Raw genomic sequence first — 17,257 nt, forward strand, 5'->3', positions numbered from 1 at the left:
AATACCTTCCTCTATTACCTCGTTGTTAAGCGTCAAAACCCGAACTTGGATATGTGTGAGTTGTAAAGCTCCGTCTCGTGGTCGCATGGGCATAGGTTGTGGGCGCGGGCTTTCCCGCGAGCGGGTAGTTTCGATGAGTTGCCGTAAGAGGCCGCGGGACAAACACGCGGGTTTTCCTGCGGGGGCGGGTTTTGTCGAGTGTAGTGAGGCGGTTTGAGTGCTTTGTTTCCTTTTTTCTTTCAATCTTCTCACGTGTGTGTGTGTGTGTATATATATATATATATATATATATATATATATATATATATACTAACCAAAAATCATTTGATTATTCATTCTTTGAAACCCTAAACACAAAACACAAACTTAGCCTTTGAGATCTGAACATTTCTTGAGCAATTCCAACCTTCGAATTCGGATACACGGATTGCGAAGGTCGTTCTGTAAAACTAAGGGGACGTGCGTCACTAGGATATCTGTACCGGTGGTGGCGTATTTCGCTTCCAAGACAGTGGATTCCAAACCACGGCACAACCGAATGAGGACGGATCTTGATCAATTATAACGGTATTTCTTGTCTTTGTTCTTGATTTCAACAGGTATTTTTCCAACAATAGTTACTCAATCTATCAATTCAACTGTATTAAAGAGAGAGGGGGATAGCTCAAGTGGTTAGAGCTTTCCCTCCCAGTTCCAGGAGATTCTGGGATTGATTCTCACCCCCGCCTATTGTGACTCTCTAAACACCAAAAAAAATCAACTGTATTAAAAGGTAATAATTAAGTAGAAGTTTCGACATAAAATTTGTTTATTTCAAAATTTCTCACTTTGTTTGCAATTTTTTTTTATTTGGTGCTAAAAAGAAGTGGTTCTTGTAGTTGTTAGATTATTTGTTGTAATCAAATACCAAAACAAATAACAATTAAAGGTTTAGAATTGGAATACAACTAAATTTTATAAATAGTAGAAAATAAATGGAAGTTAATAAATAATAATGGGCCCAATTTCACCAATCAAGCATTGAAATGAACTTAGCTTGAAAGGTAAGCAAATGATGGGTACGTACAAATCCGTATAGCTTACCTCATTCGTTCTTTAATTTGTAATTTTCATTTTCCCTTTTTAATTTCTTTGTTTGTGGGTCTTACAAAAATGACCGTTTAAATAAATTGATGTGTTTGTTTTTAGAATTTTTTTGAAATAACCACCCCTCAAATCTCCCTATTTTGAAATAATCACCCCTTTTTATTGAATATTTTAAATAACCACCCCATAAAAAAAAAAAAAATTAGAATTCACCACCCATTGCCTAAGTCCGGCCAATTTTCCGTCAAGTGGGCCCACCTATATCATTTTTGCTATTCTTTTTTCACGATTTCCCCTAGGTAACTAATGCTCTGCCTACTCCAAGCCTTAGTATTGAATTTCTTCTCCCGCTGTTCCATCGTCTTCATCCACCCAATGAAAGCTTTTGCACCCTCTGGTTTCAGTTGTTGGATCATAGAACTTGCATGCTCTAAACTTGCGCCCAGGATTCTCTGGAGTCCATGAAGTAAGCTTGGCAAGTGTACTCCACACTTACATTTCTTTTGTGTTGGAGGTTGATGAGGTTATCAGAGTCATTATATCACCTACAATTGAAACCAAAGAAATTCTGACAATCATTCAACACATACATACCTAACAAGTTTGATTAATTTCCAATATTAGGTATTACTCAACAAATCCCCAATTTAATTTTCGTAAACCCTAGTTCTCAATTTTGGGTACTATTCACTGTCGCATACAACAATTGAACAATTAAATGAATAATTGAATATATAATCAGCAGCAATTACCCGAACAATTGGATTTCTACTCATTAAATTGGGCAACTAACGAAAGATATGGGATGTTAATCAATTACCTGTTTTCCGGCTTCAACTGTTTGAATTAGCTTCTTTGATTAATTCTTGATAGGATTCCTTTGTTTTGCAGAAGAATTTCAGAGAATATGGAGATTTTTCAGAGATTTTTATTTTTTTTATGTCCGTTTTTGGTGAAAATGAAGTGAGGGAAAAAGAATCGAGGCTCTGAGTATATAAAATGAAAAAAATAGCTGTTATGTGGGCCCACTCGACGTAAAATTGGCCGGACTCAGGCAATGGGTGGTGAATTCTAACTTTATTTATTTTATGGGGTTGTTATTTAAAATATTCAAAAAAGGGGGTGGTTATTTTAAAATAGAGTGATTTGAGGGGTGGTTATTTTAAAAAAAATCCTTGTTTTTATTTTGTGATACAAAATTAATTGATGTATTAGTAGAGTTATAAAGACTTGAGAAGACGTTTTACAGTTTTCTGATGAGAAGTTCTATGAAATAATTGGATGGTTGGTGTTTGGTATAAAGTTATAAACTAAGCTAAAGGCTTCGTGTAAATTCTAATGTTAGCATTCTTAGCATGACAAAAAGCTTTTGTCCAACTTGTGCCATGTCCAACACTTTTGAAAATATTAAAAATATTGTATTAGCTATATTCGAGTTCAACTTCGCTAAGTAGACTAGAATGAATTTGTGACTGTAATAAAGGAATATGCCGTGTATATGAGAATGACTACTGAATGAGTGTAAGACAAGTTCGGCCAAAATAAGTTAGAAAAACTTATTGTAAGAAAGTTCTTTTAAAATTAATGTTGAAAGTTATGCTCGGTGTCACTATTGTTTGGCATCGTTTATGGTTTTTAGTTTTCTATTTTTTAAAAAACAAAAAACCAAAAACAAAAAATAAGAAATAGGTGTTTCCACTTATTAGTTGCAAGTTTGCAAATTTATCATGATTTTAATAAGTTTGACTAATTTTTGATTCATTATATAACATGTATCATATGATTTTGAAAAACAAAAAACTAAAAAACAGAAAACCACTATGATGCCAAACGAAAAGCTAGTGGTTTTAATTCGTTTTCAATGTTGTTTGAAGTAAAATATTATGGTGTCCTTACTATTTTCTCAAACATCAAACCAAAAGTTATATACTCATATCCAGAGAAACACTTGTTCAAACAATTATCACTACTTGAACCATCACCAATTTTATCAAATAAGTTCTAATACACGGATACACCCATTAAAATTAAAGAACTTAAGTTGTGAGTGCACGATGAACAATTATCGACATATATAATGGACACGTTCGCGTGCCCATACTTTAGGGCTTTAGGCACTCCATAGAACTCATGATGAGGTCTAACCTAAGCCTACAACAACAACAAAACAATCCTTTGGTAGCATAGGTTACAAATCATAGAAATAATTGATGGATACAAGACGTAAGAAGTTGTAACCAAGTAAAAAACTGGTGACAATTCAATTCACCAAATTATAAACTGCATAATGTTTCAGAATCTTTTTCTTAGAGTCCCACTAAAACTTTCACCAATTCAGCAAGCTTTTCCATTTTTGGAAATTCTCTCTCATTTCTTTCTCACCTCATTTACCTCAATTATTATCATCAACTTCTTTTCAGAATTGGGTGAACTAGAACCATAGAAAATAATTCAGAAAGAACAACAACAGCATAAAATTTAGTGAGAGAACCCAAAAAAAAAAAAGGTTTAAGCTAAAGAAATCATCAAAAATGGCGAGAGGAAAGATTCAGATTAAGAAAATAGAGAATCAAACTAATAGACAAGTTACTTATTCTAAGAGAAGAAATGGGCTTTTTAAGAAGGCTACTGAACTTGCTGTTCTTTGTGATGCTTCTGTTTCTATCATTATGATTTCTAGCTCTAATAAGCTTCATGAACAGCATAGCCCCGGAATCACGTATGTTTCTTGTTTCGGTTTTTTTTTTTTTCGTGATTGTCCGGAGTTAATAGTCACGTTGATAATGTAATTTTTAAGTCGCTTTGAGATGATTATATCAGTGTGGACTGTGGAGGTTGATGTATAGTTATTGATTTATTTTAGGTTTTTTTTTTTTTTTTTTTTTTTTTAATGTTTGCAGGCCCAAGGAGGTTTATGATAAGTATCAGAGGGTTAAGGAGGTTGATCTTTGGGCCAAGCAATATCAGGTTTGCTAAATTATTTTATTCTAATTATATGCAATTTTCAAGATTAAATTTTTAGGTGATTTTGCTTTCATTATTTTGGTTAATTAGATATTTAGATTTTTGTGTAACAATAGAAATTTGTGTACTAATATTGAATTAGGAATTAGGGTTTTGCTCAATATTTTGTGAAATGACTTTAGACTTCAAAATCATCATCTTTAAAAGAAGATCTTTATTTTGGTCTTGTATCTTAAATCTTGTTGATATTTTACTAGTTTTCATAATATATATGTGCATTAAAGAATTATTTGGAATCTTATCTATAAGGTGCATAGGCCATATCAAGAATTTTAGGGCATTTTTCTATGTACAATCAGTTGTATGTTGATTAAAATACAATCATAACGAACTATTTTTTAGCTCATTTTCCAAATGACCAAATCAGTAAAAAGAAATAGCTTTGGTTGTCCCTTGTAAGTTGTAAGGTGCAATCGATTGTAAAGTGAAGATTTTGGCAAACTTAGGATAATTCTTGGTAATTTGTTAAGCTGTTAACAAGGCTCCTTGTTTTTCTTTCATAATTTTTATCACATTTGGGTAGTTCTTTTTCTTTTTCTTTTCTTTTCTTTTTTTTTTAAAAAATTAAGAGTTTCAAGGTGTGTCTAGGAGACTCTTCTCTTAGAGAAACCTAAACTATAGAACAAAATAGGTAAAGAAAGATCCGAATGGGAAATCAAATGATGTTGATAATGACTTGGTTGTCGCCTGCAATGGATAAGTTGGAGATGCCCATATCTTTTACAAGCAAAAACCCATTGCTGAGGGCCATATTGTAGGTTCGAGCTACAGGGTATAGTTACTAGTCACAGGGAGGTAATATAACTTATATAAGGCTTTAATAGACACAATTACACTAGATGTGTATAGAGCTTTTGTTGGCCTTATATTGACTACTAGTATTTCTTAAGGAAAAATCTCTGTTTAGTCTGTTTTTATAAACCTGTGATCTGACAGTGATTAGCCTGTCTTTGTATATAAACAATGTACAAGTAGCAAAAAATCTGATTTATTCAATTATGATTTGAAAGTCGAACTGATAATCCCTTTAGAGATCTTCTCTTTAACTTTGTTTAAAATGGACAAGTGGGGATACAAGCCATCAATAAACCAAGATTATATAGTTTCCTATATTCTTTCCGTCTTTTAAAAAGTCTAGAGTAAGTCGTTACATTTCCTATTATAATAGAATTATGATAAAGTTTCCAATTCGCCTCTACTTAATGACGATGATCCAATTTTTATTAAGCTCTTTTGTAATAAATAAATAAACATGTTATACTACTAACATAAGGGGTTGGAACAATGTGCCAATTATTTTTAGAGGGATTAATGGAATATGTCTTTAGTAAGGATTTTACTAAAAAATCATTTAAGTAAGATATAATGATCAGTAAAGGGAGCTTCTTTGATCTGATTTGCTCTTATTTATTAGTCCCCCAATCTATAATTCTAAATTGCCTTCGATTTTTGTACTTGAGTGATTAACTCTTACTTGAAGGATCAACAGTTCTACTCAAACGCAATTTCAAAGATAAAAAGCACTATAAAGCCAACTCGATACTTTGCAGTTATCTCTTTAGAATTATGAGCTTGATCAGGTTATATGTATGTGCAGAAAATGCAAAAAGACCTGCAGGAGCTGAATGAGATAAATAGAGGGCTTCAAAAGGATATCAGGTGACGATTATTTTGATGCATGTTGAAGTTTAACTGTTTCCTCATCTTATTAGGATATATGAATTGTATTATTTTGGTTTCATTGATTTTGTTTGAACTGTGGGTTAATAATGTTGGTAGGCGAAGGATGGGAGATTGTTTGGAGGACTTGGATATTAATGAATTGCGCTGTCTTGAAGATGAGATGGTGAATGCTGTTAAGGTCATTCGTGAACGCAAGGTCTAAACTCTCATAATCCATGTATTCAGCTAAACAAAATACACTTTTCTGTCTATTCTACCATGTTATATATTATGTTGTCTTGTAGAGATCATTTGAATTTCTGATTTGCGAGTTGAAATGAGCATATATCAATTATCAGTTTAAAACTGTGATCAGAGAGTATGGTTTTGAATGGGTTTCTGCATCAGTTTAGGACTAATATGTAATGTAGTTGAACTGAGAAAATCAGGGTAGTTTCGATTTTAGAATAGTTTGTTCACCTATTCTTCTGATTTAAGCACAATGTAGATTCATAATGTGAGTTGAAATTAAACGAATTTGCCATTTTGTTAATTGACAGACTAAGAAGATTGACAATAATATTGATACTTCGAAGAAAAAGGTCAGTCCGATTTTATGATTTCCTTTCGTTCTTAAAATTTGGTTAATGTTCTCATCCTTGTCTGCCTATGTATTTAATTACGAATAATTCCTTCTTTTTTTGCATTCTGTACTAGTGGCGAAATTGTCAAGAAATACACAGGAGCCTCCTCCAAGAATTTGTAAGCATATCACACTATAATTTAACTTATACACCCTTAATAAGTTCGATTATCATTTAACTTCCTCTGCTGAAATGTCTGTTTGCTTCTCTAGTTCCCTACACTATAATCACCTGAATATGTTTGTCTTCTTCTTTCTTTTTTTTCTGATGATATTGAATGTTCTTCTTCTCTTCCGTAATGATTTTTTTGTTTAAAGTGTATTAAAATTTGACTGCAGAAGTTTAAGTCATTCTCTGTTGATGCAAATTGCATTTTCCTGCTTTCGAATGGCTAAAAGAAAACTACCAGAACGTACAGAAATTCTACTTGGTTACTCATGAATTTTTATTTTGGCAGGATATTCCGAAGGAGGAATCACAGTATGGATTGGTTGATAATGGGGAGTACAATCATGTGCTTGGATATAACGATGACTCTCGTATACTTGCTTTGCGATTGCAGCCGTGTCAGCCTAATCTTCATGCTGGTGCAGGGTCAGGATCATGTGTAACAACTTACACATTGCTTTGAAGCTTTAAGTATCACCAGTCCCATGTTATGAGTTCATAACAACTTCAGATCTATTAGCTAGTTTGTGTTTGTACTCTGTAGTTTTTAATGGATCAGTAAGTCTAATGTTTGCAGGGTAACTTATATGCTATTGTGAAGCTAAAACTAATGACAGAACTTGAGTTGTTTCGCTGTTTGAATCATTGTAAGAAGTTGATGGATACTTATTAAGATATTATCTAGATACAGGTGAATGTTTGTTGATGACTCGTTAAAGTTGTTATATTGTTGAGGAGTGATATGTTGAGATAGAATGTCAAGAGTTTAAGGGGTGACATGTTATGCATCTCGCTTCTCTTGGGACCTCTATATATAAGTGTATTTAATAGAGATGACATTGGGTTGTGTCCTAGCACAAAGCTCATGTTATCACATCATATGGAAATGACATTCCACGACACAAGGAATGGCGAGGACAAAATGGCTTGAAACATTTAAGGAATTTTTTTTGGTCATTTTTAATATTAAAATTATAGTTACCATTGATAAAAGTCTCTAACTCACAAATTTGCTCTAATTAAAATTAAATCAACTAAGAAGACAAACACTACTATTTTTAGATGGTAGCAAATTAGCAAATATAAAACATGTTTGGGCCTGACCCAGGTTTGGCCCAACTATTAAAAAACTAGCAATAAGGATGAAAATACCCTTCTATGGTATCAAATTCATTTCTTCTAAACAAGTCCCTTCATATTCCTATTATGGAATTTACCCCAATAAATTCAAGATATATAAATTTGTCATCAAAATATTTTCTATAAAATACATGGAGAAAAGCATAATTTTAAAATTCCTTAGACCTTTTTACTATATTCGGATCGGAGTATTCATAAAAGACAATTCTAACTTAATTGATGAAGGGGTGATTTTTCAGCTCGAGGAAGCATTCTTTATTTCAATTTTGCAAGCTTTCAAATTCACTTGGGAGGATAACTTTTGGCTACTTTAGTCATAACTCATAACAAAGAGTACAAATTATCCCTAAAATTCCCCTCAAACAACTCATTGTTTTTGTTTCAAAAATGAAATTTCATGTGCAATTTGAGAGGCCTTCTCAACTCATAGCAGCATACTTTCTTTCTATTTTGCAGGCTTTCGGACTCACTTGGGAGGAAAATTCTTAGTTGCTCTACTCAAAACAAAGAGTTAGGGTTATCACCAAGATAACGTCACACAACTCATTGATTTTTGTTTCAATAAAAAGAACATGTGCATTATTACCTACAAGAATTCAAATAAATTCAAATCTCTCACAATTCAATGATGCCATAATAATGCGAATGAAGAAGTTTATATTTCTCATAATTCAATGATGCTCTAATATTATGGACATATTTTTCACTTTGGAATTCTATCTAGATGTAACACAAGATTTTCAAACCACTCGATACGGCACTTGAACAAGTGAATGAGATTTGTAGGTGGAGTAGTTTCATATTACTTCTCTCTCTCTCTCTCTTTTTTTTTTTTTTTTTTTTTTTTGATATAATCAATCAATTTTTTTTTGAAACATAATCAATCAATTATAGTAAAAGACAATATTTAGACAATTGACATAAATGAATTAATATGTTGGTTGACGACGTATTAACTGTTTATGAAGATCTTAGAAGTTAGATCATTTATTTCAATTTTAATTTTGCATTTGAGATGACCTGCTTTAGTTTGCGAAATTTCCTTTTTGATAAAGATTGACACATGCCTTCATTAAACCTCTATTACGTGCCATTGAAGTTTTATAACAAAATCCTTTCAGATGATAAAATCAAAATTACAGAGTACTTCACAACCTTTTACGTCTCACCTGATATAAACAATTGAAAACTGTAACACCCTACCTCACCTGACATATAGCAACTAACACCTGTAATCTCACCTGACATGTAACAACTAAGACCGTAACACATTGCCTCCACATAATCAATTTCGGTATCAAAAATATTATCAAAGATCTCCAAAGAGATTTTCCAAATCAAAAAATCAACCAAATTGATCACACAAAATCACCCCAATCGTTGCATTTGACCCAAACCAAGATCACCACCTTTTCTTCATCTCCATATATTTATTCTCTAATAATCAAACCATTTACACTTAGGGTGCGTTTGGTTCGCTGGTTTCAGGAAAGAGAATGGGAATCATTCCCTTTCAACCTGTTTGTTTGCCACTTTTTCCCTCAATCATTCCCCCATTTCATTTTTCAAAATACCCCAAAACCCCTCTTCCCCATTCCCCACCCCCCCCCCACTTTCCCATTCTATTCCCCACCCACCCTAACCCTAACCCTAACACTAACACCCATATACGCCGGTGGTGGTCGGACGGCGACTGTCGGCGAGCACCGGGGAGTGGTCGGGGAGGCTCGGCGAGCACCGGGGAGTGGTCGGCGATGTGGTGCTGTGGTGGAGGAGGGAGATCGAGCGTCGGGGAGGGGGGCTGGAGCATCGGGGAGGGAGTTCGAGGTGGTGTTGTGGTCGGTGGTGGTCAGCGACCGTCGGCGAGGGGGGCTGGAGGGTCGGCAAGGGGTCAGCGACCGTCGACGAGGGGGGCGCGACTGTCGGCGAGGGAGTTCGAGCATCGGGGAGGGGGGCTGGAGCATCGGGGAGGGAGTTCGACGGTCGGCGATGGGGGCTGGATGGTCGGGGATGGGTCGGCGACGGTCGGCAGAGTTCTATGAGGGTTCGGCGGCGGTCGGAGCTGCGCTGTGGTGGTGGTGCTGTGGTGGAGGGAATGATTCCCTGGTTTTTTTAACAAACAACCTTCCAAATTTTCCACTTTGCCATTCCATTCCATTTCATTCACGTTGTTCATTCCATTCCGATTCTCTTCTGTGAACCAAACGACCCCTTAGAGTACATGAACCAAACAATACATATGTAGGCCTTGTTTACTTCAACTTATTATTACTTATTTCAGAGAAAATAAGTTCTGATCAAATCAAATAAGAAAAAATAAGTTCAGATCAGATCATCGTTTTATGTGCAATTTTTTATCACTAAATATCTTTAATTTCGTGATGAAAAAAATTATGAAAATTACATATTAATAAAATTCACATTATTACAAATCTAAAAAGATCTCACCTGATATATTTGGTCAAATTAGACAATAAAATCAGATTAGATTAGACCAGATGAAATCAGAGCAGACCAGATCAGATAAGCAAAAATAAGATCAGCTAAACAGGGCCTTACAGTAGTATTATTATTGGTGTTTACTTCATCTTCCTCAATTTTCTCAATTCCGTTAAACTCAGCAACTAAATTCCGCGATAAACATACACATTTTTTTTTGGTCTTTCTCTCTCCTCTTACCGAACCTCCCGCCTCCTGTCTCAATCTTTTTCTCTCTCTAAAAAAATTTGGGGTTTTTTGCATTTTCTCTCTCCTCAACCCTCCATTAAACCCCGCCAAATTAAAACCTCCATTGAAGGAGGAGAAGAGTGAGAGGTATGGGAGCTCTTGCTCTTCCTACGCCTTGGATTCCTGAAGATGACCTTATGCTTAAGAATGCAATCGAGGTACCACTTTTTTCAAATTTCCCTTTTTCTTTTATTATTGAAATTGGAATTTTACTTTATGTTTGTTGAATTTGGTTGTTTATTTTTTCGGGAATTTGATGAAGTTTCAGTATTTGGGTCTTTTAATTTATTGTAATTGAGGGTTTAATGCGTTTTTTTTTTTTTTTTTTTTTTTTTTTTTTTTTTTTTTTTTTTTTGCTTTTGCTTTGTATGATTTTGGTTTTTGGGTGTGTGATTGGAATTATGATTCTTGATTTTGTGTTCTTTATTTGGGTAATTTGAGTTTCGAATTGATTGTCGTTTCCAATTGATTTGAGTTTATGATTCTAATTTTTGGTGGTGATCATAAAGATTTGATTTTGGTGTTGTAATTAGGGTTTAGGGTTTAAGGTTTAAGTTATATGTGTAATAGTGATTAAGAATGAATTGTTGCTGTTTGTTTGCGTAATTACGGCATGTTATGATTTTGTTTTTACCGATTATGTGAATGTTGAGTGTTTTGCATTTTTTTAGGCTGGTGCTTCCTTGGAATCACTAGCGAAGGGTGCCGTGCAATTTTCGCGGAGATTTACTATTAAGGAATTGCAAGATAGGTGGCTTGCTCTTCTTTATGATCCTATTATATCGTTGAGAGCTGCTGAACAAATGGTGGAGTTAGAACGTTCTGCATCGAATCTTGCTTCAAAATCTAACAGAGCTGATAATTCGAAAGGAGCTAAAAATGCCCATGGGAAGAGGAGGGCTGAAAGTGTACGTAGATGTTATTATGCTATGAGGAAAAGAATATGCAATGAGCCTCATAACCAGGGTGATTTGGCTTTTCTTGTTGGAACTAGTGATAGTTGTTTTATGAATGGGGCTGAAGCTCCAGTCCCAGATGACATGCTTGGAGATCCAATGGCTGGTCATTTTGGGCTGGGGGAATATGAACATGTCGATTTTGATGAGTTGCGTAATGAATTTCCTCAAGTCACGAGAGGTGGTGCTCCATCTTGTGGGGTTAGTGAATTTCCCATTCAGCAACATAATACATTTGAAGATCATATGGAGCATAACACTTTGCTACTGCATAATGTGTCTTCCAAAGAACTTCCTGGTCATAGTATGTTTGAAGGAGACGGTATTCAAGTAAATCCTGATTGTAATCGTAAAGACATCATGCATTCTGATTTTGAAGGAAACACAACCTTCAATCAATCTATACCTGAGAGTGAAGCTCAATATCATTTGCAGTACACATCTCCACCCCCTGCAATGCCTGATTGGAAACCAATTGACGGCATGTCAGTGCCAGAAATGCCTGATGATATAAGCCTTAGGGGAAAAAATATACATATAGGAGATCCTTTTGTTAATGATGATGCTGGAGGAACAGCTGAGTATGGTGTTATGCACACAGATCCCGATATGACCAATCAAATACCAGGTGATGACTTGGAAAATCCGGGAGGTTGCACTGAGGGCATGTTTGCTGACTTTGAATTCACAAGTGAAGAGGAGATGCATATCTTTGATGGAGGGAATCTTGATGTGTTAAACCTACTCTTGTTAGACTCCCCTAATGATGTTAATGAAGATGATAGATTGCCCAATGTGTTTGAAACGAAAGAGCCATCTGCTACTGACGTTTATATAGATATCCCGAGTAATACAGGTTCATTTGAAAAAAATGATGTTGATTCTCACATGGGTGACAGTAATTTTCAAAATAGTTCAGACACTCAAATGCCTACATCAACTGCATATGTCAACTCTGAGTTCCCGGAATATTGTAATGGTGTTATCTGCTGTGTATTAAACACTGAGGATCCTGAAATTCCATGTAACGATCATATTGTTTTTCCTAGTAAGCCACGGTCAGCATCTGCCAGTAGAAGAACTCAGAGTGAGGCTAATAACCTATCATTACATGGTAAGGATAACACAGGCACTCAATCTAGTGGAAAAAGTCTAAGCACAATGAAGAGAGAACAGAAACGGTTTGGCGAATCACGTCAAGCTTCTCAGACACGAGGTCCAGATGTGGGACTTAATCGTGCAGTTAACGAGCCTGGGGTTAAATTTGAGACATCTAGACCTGAAACGTTTAATGGCCCCAGGAGTTCTAGTAGTGGCCCTGGAGCTCCATGTCAAAGTAGTCAGGGAGTAAAGAAAGAACCTTTAGAACTTCCACTAGCTAGACATCCTGGCTGCAGCATTGCTGAGAAGTCAAGTCATCTCTCAGATGTGGGCCATATACACACTGCTGTTGGGGGAACTAGTCAGGATGGTCAGACATCAATGGCCCTTAAAAATCAGGAATCACTCACACTGGGATCTGCGGATGGTATGGCTGCAGAACCTGGTGTAGATCCATTATTATCTGACCCTGAAGTGCAATTTTCTGAGAGTGATACTGACATTCCTTATTTTTCTGATGTTGAAGCAATGGTACTATTCAAATTCTGTTAGCACTGTATTGTATTGCTGTAAAGTTTTTTTTTTCCCCATCATTTCCTCTAATCAATTGGTTTTTTGTGCCAGATACTTGATATGGACTTGGGTCCAGAAGATCAGGATTTTTTCTGCAGTAAAGAAGGTACAATGAATTAGCTTGGACCTTCTGTTTCTGCCTATGTTTTGTTTACATTCCTCCCCTTAGTATTTAATTTTTATTGCCAACACTAGTCTTTAGTTGAAAGTTCATCTATAATGGTTGGCACTTAATAATCTGTTCTATAGGTCAGTTGTTTGTCTCCCAAAACCATGCTCTATTTTTTTCATATATATATATATATATTTTTTTTTTTTTTTGACACAATTGAGATTGTTGTTATAACATGATGATCTGTTTATTTCTGAGGACATTGTTAAAACATTTCCTTTTTAGGTCTTTTCATCCTTTAACATCACCTATATTTGAGTACTATTAACCTAAATCCGGCCTTTTGTGGTCCTCCCTTGGCCTTGTCTGTCTTTGGGTTGCAATTATAGCGCATTTAACTAAACCAAAAGATGCATATATTGTTTTGAGGCATTTCAGCTTTCTGGGCAATCAGTATCATGCGCATGATTTTTTGATAAGTGATCTACTGAAGTCACATTTGCAATGTACCTGCCTTTGCACCTGAAATTTTATATTACTGTTACTGCTTGAAATTTGTGAGGAAATACCTTTTCCCCTTACCATGGCATTGCCATCTATACTCTTTAAATTACATCTAATTTTATATAATTATTAAATTAATTTTCTGTCAAAAAATAGTTTTTGTATCTATATTTTTTATTGATTCTGTTTATTTTCAGTTGCAAAATATCAGCACGAGGATGTGAAGAGGGCGATCATAAGGTTGGAGCAAAATGCACATTCATATATGCAGAGAGCCATATCATCACATGGTGCAATTGCAATATTATATGGTCGGCACTCAAAGCATTACATTAAGAAACCTGAGGTACTTTGTTTGGCTTCTGGTTCTCATTCTTTTTGCTGCATCCTAGTTGACAATTGTCATCTTTTTCGCTGTATCTACTTGACTTGTGACCCTCATACCTTGCTTGAATTGTAGGTCTTGCTTGGAAGAGCAACAGAGGATGTTACGGTTGACATTGACTTGGGCAGAGAAGGGCGTGCAAATAAGATATCAAGGCGGCAGGTGAGATATCCTGTAAACTCATGTTATATCAACCATGGCTTTTTTTTATTTTCCACTTTCTTTTGAGCTGATTACATATTTTCATTTGTTGTTATCGATAATGCTTCTGTCTATAGTGCTAAAATGGTATACTACCAATGTTAAATTTAGTTGCTTTTAACTTAATCTGTTAGCGTTGAAGAGGTTTAGTAGTCTATTTATTCAAGCATTGGTCTCTTCCATAGATTTTCTTTTCTGAATGGTTGCTGTACCTAGGGCTTTGCAGTCCTCTGTTTCCTTCTTTGGGTTGGAGGGGCAGGGGTAGGAGGAAGCTTGTGTGCTGCTATAGAGTATCGATTTGTAGCTTGTCGGCTTGTCCACAATGCACCATTCCCTCTTTATTCCTTTAATTAATGATAGCTGAATAGATTTATGCCGAGGAAGGTATATGAGTAGTGCAAACAAAATGGAATAGGCTAAATTTCATGATCAAAGCTCGTAAATCTACCACCTGCTGAACTGTTATTGCTGATTCTGAAACTTTTGCCAATCCTTGAATTTTCAGTATTTTTGTTCACATTGGGAAATGTTGCTTGTCTGATCAAGCATCATTTCTCTTTCTTATGCTCTTTCACGTATTGATCGCTTCACCTTGAGGACTTATGATGTGGTTGTTAATTTGTTTATGACCCAGGCAATTATAAAGATGGACAAAGATGGAGCTTTTAATATAAAGAATACTGGAAAATGTTCAATCTATATAAATAGCAAGGAAGTCTTCCCAGGGCAAAGTCTTGGTCTGCACTCAAATTGCTTGATTGAGGTATTTAACTATACATTATTTTAAATGCGCACTTGATTCTATTCCTTATATCTGTAATGTGACTAATGTCTGCAGATGGTAGATGTACTTAACAAACCCAATCTTTTCCGAATCTTGTAATTCCCAAAATGGTACCTGATTAGGGACTAGGATCAACCCAACTTAGCTCGACCCAATTTCACCCTTACTCGAATTGCCTTGATTCAACTGACCAAAAACGATTATGACCTGAATTTAGGTGACCCAAATTAAAAGCAAACCGACCCCAAACTCGACTTGACTGAAGATTTCATCTTACTTTGCTACTTATAATTTTGGTTGCTTTGTAGACTTTTATTGCACTGTAAATCTTAGGAACCTTGATGTAGGAAGTAAATAAGTAATATATCTCTTAGATGGAATTGAATGAAGTACACCTCTTAGAATTTATGATGGTTTGGTACTTTGGTTGAATGACTCAGCAACTACATAGTCGTCTATGTCAGATACGCATTTTTGAATGATGTTGATATTGGGTGTAAATATAAATGTAAAAATTGCAATGTATAAAATTAGGTTCATTATGAATAACTAGTAACCTAAATTTTATAGCATAGAACCGCACAATTGTAATACGGAAAATCTGCAAAAGCATTGGATTATGTAACAATTCAGGTTTCTTTTAATGGTTAATCCAACTTAAAATACATCTGCAAAAATCTGATGTCTTATAAAGTATATTATAATTCAAAATGTCTTAGATACAGACTTGATATTTGCTGATATGGCTTCCCCTGAATCCTGATTTTTTTTTTTTTTTTAATCATCTTAATTCTGATCTACCCTTTAATAGCACAGACTTGATTCAGAAAAAAACTCAATGTTGATGAGATGCAATAGTTACCCAAGTCAACATGGACGTGATGGACCCAGCTTGATATGAACCCAATCTGACACCGATCCAACCCTTATGGTCGTGCCTGACCTGGCCCAAAATATACAAACCTGGACTAGAATTGATCCAAACCTTGGGCAGTACGAACCTATTTCTGATCAACTGGAAACCAGCCATATGACCTGTAAAGGCAGGTCTAGCTATGAATTTCCATCAAAGATCTGTCTCTCCCTGAAGAGAATTGGTTATATAGCATTTTTTGGCAGCTAAACTAGCTCATGGCATGTTTCTAATAGTTATGGTACATGGGGGATCTCTCTCTCTCTCTCTGAAATAAATCATCAAACATGGGCAACAAAGATATGGAATATTTATAAATTATTCCTTCTTCCTGTCTATATTTGATTATAATTTGTTTCGTTTTCTGGGTTTTAATCAGACAGGCCCTAGGTACTATGCAAAGTCACTTCTATCTTCTGAGACTTAAAATAGACTATCCTATGTATGTTGCACTAGCAGCAAGCGGTTATAGTTTCTCTTAGTAATTTTCTGTTCTGGTTCTGTTATTAACATTGAGTAATTTACCCACTTTGATTTGTTTGTGGGTGATGTTGTGTATCTTCAAGATGATTGTGTCACCATAATTAAATATGCCCACTGACTGGTATTGTTTTGAGATAGTTGGCCTCCCTCTCTGATTTATTGTTTTTGTTTCATTATTTGTCATTTTAACAATGCAGTCAAAACTTACTGTAGCTGGTAGTGTTCTACAAGATGGTTTACAAAATGCAAGCTTAACATATATTTTGGATTTATCTGCAGATTAGGGGAATGCCATTCATATTTGAGACAAGCCAGACTCGTGTAAAGCAATATTTGGATAATGCTGCACGGAAACTTGAGGACAAGAAGGTGAATATCTAAAGAGTTTGATGACCACTGGAGGTGCTTGTTTTACTGCACTTTCTTGGTTTATATTTTTTACTTTAGCCTCTTAGGTCTTTGTATCTACCCTGCTGACTGCGTAGAGGATTAGGTGATGTTTAGAAGTAGGCCTGTAAATTGTATGCTTAACTCGAAATAGTAGGATAACTATCAAAAGTCACTGTCTTCATTAAAATCCTCCATTTTTTGCTACTGCTGCCCCACTTTCGAAGTGAAATTGATTTTTTGAATCACAATGGATTATCCTTCTTTGTATCTATCTATAAACCAGAAGGCTAAAGAGCATGATGTTGTGGTCTCGTTGTATTTGAACTCTATGGAAGTATGGATATAGTCTTGGTTCACTGTGATGCTCTCTGTAGTTAAAACTATGAAGCTCTTTCTAGCATGGC

General features: G+C 35.2%; 2 protein-coding genes across 2 annotated transcripts; both read left to right on the top strand.

The window, feature by feature from the left end:
- Positions 1–3,342: 3,342 nt before the first annotated feature.
- On the top strand, positions 3,343–7,295 carry LOC110723316 (floral homeotic protein DEFICIENS-like). Its single transcript, XM_021902666.1, has 7 exons — positions 3,343–3,805; positions 3,987–4,053; positions 5,708–5,769; positions 5,890–5,989; positions 6,333–6,374; positions 6,490–6,534; positions 6,874–7,295. Exons 1-7 carry the CDS (start codon positions 3,618–3,620, stop codon positions 7,045–7,047), a joined length of 678 nt encoding a protein of 225 aa, XP_021758358.1. The 5' UTR covers positions 3,343–3,617; the 3' UTR covers positions 7,048–7,295.
- Positions 7,296–10,306: 3,011 nt separating this feature from the next.
- LOC110723317 lies at positions 10,307–17,209 on the top strand. Its single transcript, XM_021902667.1, has 7 exons — positions 10,307–10,609; positions 11,123–13,039; positions 13,133–13,187; positions 13,895–14,043; positions 14,158–14,244; positions 14,918–15,046; positions 16,743–17,209. Exons 1-7 carry the CDS (start codon positions 10,541–10,543, stop codon positions 16,842–16,844), a joined length of 2,508 nt encoding a protein of 835 aa, XP_021758359.1. The 5' UTR covers positions 10,307–10,540; the 3' UTR covers positions 16,845–17,209.
- Positions 17,210–17,257: the final 48 nt, after the last annotated feature.

This window comes from Chenopodium quinoa, unplaced genomic scaffold (genome assembly GCF_001683475.1).
Source record: "Chenopodium quinoa cultivar QQ74 unplaced genomic scaffold, ASM168347v1, whole genome shotgun sequence".
NCBI lineage: Eukaryota > Viridiplantae > Streptophyta > Magnoliopsida > Caryophyllales > Amaranthaceae > Chenopodium > Chenopodium quinoa.

Bases quoted from the DNA above. Each gene is read 5' to 3' on its own strand.
- LOC110723316 (XM_021902666.1), top strand. From the start codon at position 3,618: ATGGCGAGAGGAAAGATTCAGATTAAGAAAATAGAGAATCAAACTAAT. The intron at 3,806-3,986 runs GTATGTTTCTTG...TAATGTTTGCAG, and splicing joins CAGCATAGCCCCGGAATCAC to GCCCAAGGAGGTTTATGATA. The intron at 5,990-6,332 runs GTCTAAACTCTC...GTTAATTGACAG, and splicing joins AGGTCATTCGTGAACGCAAG to ACTAAGAAGATTGACAATAA.
- LOC110723317 (XM_021902667.1), top strand. From the start codon at position 10,541: ATGGGAGCTCTTGCTCTTCCTACGCCTTGGATTCCTGAAGATGACCTT. The intron at 13,040-13,132 runs GTACTATTCAAA...TTTTTGTGCCAG, and splicing joins TTTCTGATGTTGAAGCAATG to ATACTTGATATGGACTTGGG. The intron at 14,044-14,157 runs GTACTTTGTTTG...CTTGAATTGTAG, and splicing joins ATTACATTAAGAAACCTGAG to GTCTTGCTTGGAAGAGCAAC.